General features: G+C 59.3%; 1 protein-coding gene across 3 annotated transcripts; it reads right to left on the minus strand.

Moving 5' to 3' along the window:
* Nucleotides 1-1,058: 1,058 nt before the first annotated feature.
* LOC116464180 (hyaluronidase-2) lies at nt 1,059-6,297 on the minus strand. Of its 3 annotated transcripts, none has more exons than XM_032147455.2 (4): nt 6,213-6,297; nt 2,818-3,781; nt 2,205-2,294; nt 1,059-1,788 (listed from the first exon to the last, which is right to left on the minus strand). In XM_032147455.2, exons 2-4 carry the CDS (start codon nt 3,736-3,738, stop codon nt 1,378-1,380), a joined length of 1,422 nt encoding a protein of 473 aa, XP_032003346.1. In that variant the 5' UTR covers nt 3,739-3,781; nt 6,213-6,297; the 3' UTR covers nt 1,059-1,377. The 3 variants fall into 3 exon arrangements, with proteins under 3 accessions (XP_032003346.1, XP_032003347.1, XP_032003348.1); XM_032147456.2 differs by lacking the exon at nt 6,213-6,297 and adding an exon at nt 4,925-5,037; XM_032147457.2 differs by lacking the exon at nt 6,213-6,297 and adding an exon at nt 4,441-4,802.
* Between the last annotated feature and the right edge of the window lie 2,746 nt (nt 6,298-9,043).

Consider the following 9,043-nt stretch of genomic DNA (forward strand, 5'->3'; position numbering starts at 1 on the left):
CTGGTGCTGCTCTAGGGCTGCCCCTCCTGCTTCTGCCCACAGCAGCCCCTAAGCCACACCCCAACCCTGAACTGTTCACCTTCATCCACTCCAACTTCCTCCAGCCCCTGCCCAGGATTTGTTCCCGAGCATCAAGCTGCCACCCTCACCTTTCAGAACCCAATGTGGGAAGCATCTCCAAGGGCACCACCCCTGCTCCCCTGCTGCTGGCTGCCCTCACCACTCACTTCTTGAGTTTGTCTCCCTCCTGAAGCAAGGCTGCGTGGTGAGTCATCACGGACATGGGCGGGACCCCAGGTGTGGGGTTGCTGGCTGAGGGGAGGGGCAGAATGCACTCCCGTCAGAGGCAGGGCTAGTGAAGCAGCTCAGAGCTGGTCTGACAACTCCAGCTGCTCCCTCTTTCCTCAGGGACAGCCAGAGACTAGCCATACTCTCCCACAGCCAGGACGGAGCAGATCTTAGAAGATGTTCCTGCTCCCAGGCCCAAGATGCCACCTCCCAGCCCCATCAGGCATCTCCAGAATGAGACAGGGACTGAACCTCAGGATTCAGATCCCAATCCCCTGCCCACCTCCCACCACCAGATCTGAGGGAGGGCTGTGACCCTGATGAGAGGTGTATGTGGCTGGTGTCCACTGCCCTTGGGAGCAGGGACTGGAGGAGACACCCTTGCCTGTGGGAACAGCAGGGAAGATCAAACGTTTCTCCCTGGGTTGGCAAGGAGGCTGGCACTGATCCAGCTGGGAGGACAGGGGCAAGTGGCAGAAACACAATGAGCCCCATCCCTCACACAAGGTGGGGCCTGACTCGCTTGCAACCAATACGGAGAAAGCAACGTCCTTGGTGTTGGGATGGAATGTAGGTCCCTCCACTCTCAGTGGCTCCTGCCCCAGCAGAACAGCTCCAGGGTGGGCAGCTCTGGGCCCCCAGGTCTTGGTGGACACATCTTACACGAGAAGTCCCCAGCAGAGGGTTTCATAGAGACAGAGCTGAGCTCAAACCCCATGGGAAACTCTGGAATCTCTCACACACTCTAGCCCAGGTACAAAATCCAAGCAGAGAAGCAACTGTTTTATGTTTAATTTACAAAAGAGACCCCAAAATAATAATAATAAACTATCCAGGGCAAGGGAGTAGGGTCAGGTCCTCCCCAGCCCAGCTGTACCCTCCTTCCCCTCTGGCAGGGAGAGAAGGGGGCTCCCAGGGGACTTCCCCTCCCCCTTAGAACAGGGGGGTGCGAGCTGGTATGCCCTCCTGGGCTTCCTGGGGGCTCTGCCCACTCCAGACTCCAGTTTGTCCACCCCCTGCAGGGTACTACATGCCTAAGAGAGCCCTTGTGGTAGAGGCCAGCTTGCTGGGCAGGTAGGCAGGAGACCCCTACAAGGCCCAGGTAAAGGCCAGGGCTGCCAGAACCAGCAGACTGGTGAGGTGGGACTCAGCCCAGGCCTCGCTGGCACCCCCAGCTGCCTGCCTATGGTCCCACTGGCATTGCTCACCACTCCAGCCCAAGTAGCACTGGCAGCGGAAGTGTGTCTGCAGGTGGTCAAGGTCGGCCCAGCTGAGCTCCCCCACAGGTCGTAGCTGGGGTTCACCAGGTGCATGGCCAGGCACTAGGCGGAAGCTGTTGGTGCTGAGATGCAGGAAGGTACTGGCACTGGGGTTGCGGCGCACACAGCGCCCATGGCCATGACACTGGGCCCGGCTGCAATATTGGGTAGCCCAGGACACATTGACCACATAGGGGACCAGCAGCCGTGTCAGGTAATCTTTGAGGTACTGGCAGGTCTCCTGGAGGCAGAAAACAAGGACCACAGGTCAGGGTCAGCTGCCTCAGCCCATAGGCCCAGATAGAAACTGTCCACACTGTGATGACTATACCTTATTTTAACTGCACACATTTATATATTCAATCTGCACCTGAGCCACACAGTCCCTGCTCCTGCCGAGAAGTGGGTGGGGGCAGAGACCGGAACCCAGTTGGGCAGATGGGGAAGGGCAGAACTCAACAGCTGTTCAGGACAGCATTTCCTCTTTCCTGAGAGCAGGGTGGGGGTGACCTCTTCCTCTGTTGCCACCAGGGATGCCTCGGGTGGGAGACAGACAGGGGGACCAGACTAGGATTGCCCACCTGAAGTTGGTAGCCAAAGGCCCTAACTCTCTGCCTGTCCCATAGACTGAGCTCTGGCAGGCTGGGTCTTGCTTACCGTGCTTGTGGTGTACCCTGCGTCGCCCCAGAGGATGACACCAGCTGCGCCCAGGGCCGCACTCTCGCCAATGGTAGAGATGAGGTCCATCTATGCAGGAAAAGGGATGGTCACTGGGGAAGACTGAGACCACAGGGTGACAGGAACAGACAGGGAGGACAGGCCCCAGCCTGTTTCAACCTGCTGAACTCCCAGCTCAACCCCCCTTTCACCTCCAGGCAGAGGCTCATCTGTTTTGCTTCCTTTTTAAACGTTTAAGTCAATTTCCACCCCACTTTTGGGCCTCAGTTTCCCAAGCCAAGGGCACACTTGAGCCTAGGTGCAGCTATCAGGATGGATTCCAAAGTTAGAAGGCCTGGGCCCCAGTCCCAGCTCTGCTCTGGATTTGCTGGGAAGCTCTGGGCAAACTTCTCAGCATCTCTGTGCCTCAGCTGTTCTCATGTGAAAAACGGGGATAATGATGTCACCCTTTCAGGTTACAGAGAGAATGATTTGAGGGGATGTGGAGCAGCCAATAAACTACAGGTATAGTCCTATAGTGGCCCCTGATAAACCAAATGTGCAGTGGATCCTCAAGGAAGGAGGAAAAAGGCAGGGCCCTGGAGACACATACCTCACTAAGCCCCGTGAGCCTGCGGCTATAGGTGGGCCGTGTGAAGACGTAGACTGGGAGTGCATGGTTGGCATGGTGGGTGCGAGCCACACGAAGGGCCTCCTGAACACGGAAGCTCACAAAGTTGCGGCCATGGCGGGAGGAAGCGAGTGTCTCGTCCAGGTAGACAGACGGGAAGAGGGCCGTGCTCTCAGCCCACAGCCAGGCCAGCTGGTCATTGCGGGCCACCTCAACATCAGGGCAGCGGCCTGTGTAGCTCTCCCAGTTCTGCACATAATCATGATTGTAGCAGTCAGGAAAGAGGTAGAAGCCCCAGAGGTGCCGGGGCCGCACTGCCTTGACATAACGCAGTGTCTCCAGCATGAACTGCTGTGCTGCGAACTCAAACTCATATTGTGCCTGTTTGACTATGCGGTCTGGAGGCCAGTCAGGGTGACGACTGGCCACCAGCTGGCGTGACGACCGGCGGTACACATCTTTCTCCTGCCAGTTGCGCACCCACACAGGTCGCCAGTCCTCCCAGTCGATGACCGCCAGCCCCGCAGACTCCTGTGTCCGAATGTAGTGCTCCACACGTTTCTGCAGCATCTTCCGGTGTGCCCAGAGGCTGACATTCTGTGGCACACCACCATGCACAGACCTTCCCGCGGAATCAAAGCGTGGATACAGGCCTAGACGGTCGCGGTAGAAGATGGTGATATTCTGGTTCACAAAACCCTCATTAGGTGAGGCCTGCACATCAAAGGCATTCAGGTCCAGTGGCACCTTGAGGCGTGGGCCGCAGTCCTGTGTGGGCACGTCCCACGCTACCACAAAGGGCCGGCCTGTGAAGATGGGTGGTGCTGTGGGCTTGAGCTCCATGGCCCATGCCACCGCCAGCACCAGGGCCAGCGTAACGGCGGGGCCTGGGCCTGCCCGCATGCTGGGGGCTGCAGGTGTCACCTGCCTGGCACCAGCTCAGGAACTGGAAGAAGGGTGGGGGAGAACAAATCAGTCTAGGGAATACTGGAAGTACCCACCTCAAGCCCATCTATGCTCCCAAAGCCCATGCTGTATGGGGGCACTGTGCTCATGGTTGTAATAGGTTTGAGAGACCACAGGCCACTGCAGGGCAGACAAGGCACCCTGGGAACTCACTGCCAGAAGCACAGGGCTCCTTTCTGGAGCAGGTAGCCTATGGCTCGGCAGAAATCTCTATTAGGTCTGTGACTCTTCTTTTTTTTTTTTTTTTTTTTTTGAGACGGAGTCTCGCTCTGTCGCCCAGGCTGGAGTGCAGTGGCGCAATCTCGGCTCACTGCAAGCTCCGCCTCCCAGGTTCACGCCATTCTCCTGCCTCAGCCTCTCCGAGTAGCTGGGACTACAGGTGCCCGCCACCATGCCCGGCTAATTTTTTGTATTTTTTTTTAGTAGAGACGGGGTTTCACCTTGGTCTCGATCTCCTGACCTCGTGATCCGCCCGCCTCGGCCTCCCAAAGTGCTGGGATTACAAGCGTGAGCCACCGCGCCCGGCCTAGGTCTGTGACTCTTCTAAGAACTAGATAATTTGGGCTCATCAGAGTCACATATATGCCTGCATACCATCCAGTACATGGTTTCAGAAAACCCTGAACCCCTGATGCCCACCCTGTACACCGTGAAGAACCCTTGATCCAGAGAAACGACAGCATTTGGGTAAAGCAAGGAACAGCTCGTGAAGAGGCTAGGAAGCTGGAAGGAATGCTGCCGCGAGGCTTCTATCCGTGTAACACCCGCCTGGCAGAAGAGTGAGGCTGTCCAGACTTTCTCTGGAGTGCTGACACTCTCCCGGCTTGGAGGAGGCCCCGCGGGGACAAAGGGGCAGTGGACCTCCCACGGCGGCGCCGGCCGACCGGCCCTTCCCTCCACCGCCACCGGGAATGCGCGCGCCCGCCTCCCCCGCCCGGCCGCTCAGGGCTAGAGCGCGCTCCGCCGGGTCTTTGTGCGGGACCCCGCCCCCGCCCCGCACGTGGGGCCTGCGCCCGGTCGGGTGGGGGTCGGGTTTCTGGGACGCCTCTCCGCGAGCACCCCCGGGGAGTCAGACCCCAGCCCAAGGCGAGAGAGCCGCCAGGTTTGCACCGCCCGCCCTCACCTCGCGCAGGGCGCCACCGGGACCCGCGCCAGGGCCACTGCCATCCCGGGCCCAGCCCAGCCCGCTCCGGCCGTTCGCCCAGGCACAGCCCGGCTCAGCACCTCTGCTGGCTCCGCCCCCCCAGGCACGCTGGCCCTTTAAGACTCCAGTGCGGAGGTGGGCCCGGGACTGGACTTGCAGACGGGGTGGGAAGGTGTGTTCCACCTTTCTCGGCGCCGGTGCCGCGTTTCGGGCTCGAAGAGCCCCAGGTCCTCTGCAGAGGGGCGTGGCCGCCCATCTGGGACCCTAATGCCCCTCTGAGTAGGGCTTTCTTTGGGAGTCTCAGCCACGAGCGCCAGTCAGCCTGAAATGTTCCCCCTGCAGCCCGAGGCCGGTGGTTCAGTCCTCCCAGCTCCGCGGCGCCGCCAGCCCCTTAAAGAGACAGTGTGAGGGACAGGGCAGGGGGACGGGGAGAGGGGGGGAAATAGGAGGAGGCGTTGCCCCGCTCGGCCATCAGGAGGTGCTGTGGCACTCCGAGGTTGGCTGGGGGGCAGCAGCAGATCTGGCTCTGCAGCCCCGGACGTAGACGCCAGCCGTCGGACCCCTTTGTGTGGAAAAAGGGACTTTGACCTGAGGCGACCTCTGGTCTCCTGGACAGTAATGCCCCGCCTCCCACGAATCAGGGGCCCCCTTCTCTGTTGCGCGGTCTAAAGGGAGGCCCCGCCCCCTGCCAGACTGAGGGAAGGGGCCAAGCACCGCTTCTTAGCCCACCCAGGAAGAGCCGAGGCAGTCGTTATCCTGGCAGCCCGGCTCTGGGTAGCGGCGTGGCCGGCAGGGTTGGGGGCAGGGAAGCTCAGAGGGGTCTAGGAGGTTGGCCGCCCCTCTCCCTGACTCGCATCAGGGCGGGCCAGTCATCCCTGGGATCCCGTCCTTTTCTGCCCAGTCTCTGAGGTCCTTTGGGAGCCCGGCTCCCTCTCAACCCCGAGGAGGCCCCCATTCCTTGCAGCAGTTTCTGGCTGGACCTCCGAGAAAGCCAGCAAGAGGGGTCTCCCAGGGCCTCCATCCCGTATCCAGCGCCCCCTACGCTCCACAGGCTTCTCCCGGTGGGGGGCAGGCTTAGACCCTGGCGAGCCCCGTGCGAAACCACCTCGGCTCTTCCTAGGTCCGCTCCCCTGTGCGAGACTCAACTCCCCAAAGGGCCCGCGTCTGCGCCACCAGCCCCTAACCCTCCCGGGCGCCAGGAGAGGGAGGGAGTGCTACTGCCAGCGCATCTGTGGGGGTGCAGACCAGCCGTCTGCGCTGGGCTCACCTGTGTGGGAGCCCGTCGGCCCAGTAGGTCGGCGGCCTCCCTCCTTCCTGGGGTGAGCCTCTCCAGCTAGGCTACTTGCGCCAGCTGCTGCCCGTTGGGCAGCTCGCCGAGGACTTGATAAACCCCATTCCCTCCCATCCGCTCCCGCCTCCCATCCCAGCCCTTTCTCCTCACTTCCTGCTGCCCCCTGAGAGGAAAGGGCCAGGAACAGGCGCGGGGGAGGAGATCGCCTTGACCCTGTTTCCCTCCAGAATGCCCTGCTGGCTGGCTGCCCTCCCCACCCTTCCCGAGTAGGATCTGGCCCCACCAGCTGCGCCAGGTGACAAGAAGGCTATGGGCTCACGATCAGGTGCCAATCTCCCCCACACCCACAGCTTCCAGCACTAGGGAACCTCTTCACTCCTTCGCTAGGATTGGGGCCCATCCTGAAATCCAGTAGGGTATGAGAGGATGGGGTCAGGTGGTGGTGCTTTTGGCAGTCAAAATACTTGGGGATGGTTCAGCTGATGGTCCCCCAGAGCAGGTGCCCAAGAAGGGAACTAGCCTTGGGGGGGGGGGTCGGGGGGGACTTCCAGTAGCTGAGTCCATTTTTTTCCACTGAGAGCTTCTGCATCCTGTGTGACAGGACAATGTGTTAGTGAGTGTGACTGTGTGGGTTGGGGAGGAGGGGACGGACTGGGAGGGTTCTGCAGAGTGCTTTCCTGCTGGAGTTCATTCCTGGATGGATTTCAGAGTCCACTGTACACAGTAGGGGGTTCCTTACAACATGGATGAGGAAAGGGGTATATTCCTCTGGGAGGGGTGTTCCTGTGGCTGGCCCTAAGGAGGACTGCAGCAAGGTTCCAGCAGACCTCTCCAGCGGTGCAAATCTACCTACCCTCAAATCACCCAGAGCCAACCCCTCAACAACCCAATGGCCCAATGCCCAGGAGCCTCTCCCCCAACAGAAGGCTGTGTGAGGGGTAGGTGAATACCCAGGAGTCTGGCCCTGAAGCCCAAGGAGTCCAAGACATGGTAGGGGAAGGTGCAGTGTCCCTGTACCACTGTGCTGGCTTCACAGGGGTCAGAAGCCTTGGAAGCTCCATGGGTGGGGACCCCTGGGGAAACAAAGGCTAGGCCAGACTGTCCCAGGGCAGGGACACTTCCTCAGGCAGCCAGCAGGAAGGAAGTGAGCACAGCCCAGCGGGAGAGAGTGGGGAAGTGTTGCCTGACCCCCATTGTTTCCAGCGTTGGGGTCAGCTGGGCAGGCCCAGCACAGGGAGTTCCCTCAGGCTGGGACAGTGGTGGTAGGAGACAGGATGCTATCTGGCATGGGAGAGCCCTGGGCCTTGAACAGCCAGTAGAGGGGGACCATGGAGGATGACAGGGCCTCATGTTTGGCATCCTATAGGGGGGTATGGGGAGGCACCCCACAGAACTGCAAGTCCAGGCTGGATATGGTGATCTTGCCCTAGACTTGACAAGTTCAAACCTCCGAAAGACTGGCAGACCAGCTCCCTACACTCAGAAGCCTGTCCCTGAACTCTGCCCTCTTTAACTGGGAGTTGGACTGATAGTCAAAGGCTAAGCCTAGCAGAGAATCTGCCTCATAGCAGCCCCTGAGAAGTGCAGGCAGAATGACCACAGTGGGCGGGCTGCAGGTGGTAAGATGGGGGCAACAGAGAGCAGGGGCAATACTAGTGGGCCGAGCCTTGCTTACTGAAACAGAAGCCTGAGCTCATTCTCCCATGGTGTCCACAGGCAGGCCTCAGAGGAGGCACATGAGTTTGGGTTGCTGAGCCTGGCAGTAGGCCAAGGGAGTGGGGACACCTATCTGGCTGCTGTCCATTACAACTGGGTCTTTGAGGTCCATGGGGGTCAGGCCATGACCCCACTTAGGGTCAGCTGGCAATGCTGCAGCTAAGACAGATATTCCAGAACTATCTTGGGTCACACACTCTCACCTTAGGTCAGGCAGGTGGGGCCAATCCTTAGTGAAGTATCCCAGGGCCTTCTGATTCCAAGGGTCACCACCACGTGGATCACAACAGAGTGACCTCCCACCCTGCAGGGGGCCTGCAGTGAGGTCTGTGTGAACACACAGCCACCTGCTGGCCATAGCTGGGATGGCCACAGGCTGGGCTCAGGCTTACCCTTGGGCTTTGCTGGTCATAGGGGGCCTGCCAGAGTCCTGTGCCAGGCCTACCTATTGAGCCCAGGTGGTAGTCTAGACACTGGGTGTCAGAGCCCCCACAGGATGCCACTCTCATGTGCAGGATCTACAAATCATTTTATTGAAATTGAACAAATAACACAACAGTCTTCCTAAGCTGGGGGCCATCCTCCCCAAGCCATTTCCCACATTCTAGAAGCACAGAGCTTGCAGAGTACTTAAAAAAAAAAAAAAAGTCACCTCTATATAGAAATCAGACTCTGCCACGACATCATCATGGACTATTTACAAACCTTCACATTATAAGTATTCCTTTTATGGTTTTTCCCTCCTTTCTTTCCCTACCAGGGGTTCTGGTACTTTCCCTTGACTGATCCTGAAGGGGTGGGGGTTACTGTAAGGGAGGGGGTGGTAGGCTACTCATAACTAATGGCACCAGCCTTAGGGTGTTGTCTCTTACCACAAGGTGGTGAACAGTCCCCTCCCAATTGGAGGGGTGGAGGATTTGGTGCAAAGCCATGGGGATTAGACAGAATAGGTGGGTTGGAGTAACTCCCCATAGGCACAAGCATCTGCAGCCTGTCCTGACCCCAGCCTGCACCCTCTCAACTCCTCAACTGGGGGTTCGGGGGGGGGGGGGGCAACAGTTAGTTACAGTAGGGGGATCAGCCCAGCCCTG

This window comes from Hylobates moloch, unplaced genomic scaffold, assembly GCF_009828535.3.
Source record: "Hylobates moloch isolate HMO894 unplaced genomic scaffold, HMol_V3 SCAFFOLD_253, whole genome shotgun sequence".
Taxonomy (NCBI): Eukaryota; Metazoa; Chordata; class Mammalia; order Primates; family Hylobatidae; genus Hylobates; species Hylobates moloch.

Coding starts and splice junctions, on each gene's coding strand:
- LOC116464180 (XM_032147455.2), bottom strand. CDS start 3,738: ATGCGGGCAGGCCCAGGCCCCGCCGTTACGCTGGCCCTGGTGCTGGCG. Junction 2,295..2,817: donor GGCTCACGGGGCTTAGTGAG/GTATGTGTCTCC, acceptor TTTCCTGCATAG/ATGGACCTCATCTCTACCAT. Junction 1,789..2,204: donor CAGGGTACACCACAAGCACG/GTAAGCAAGACC, acceptor TTCTGCCTCCAG/GAGACCTGCCAGTACCTCAA.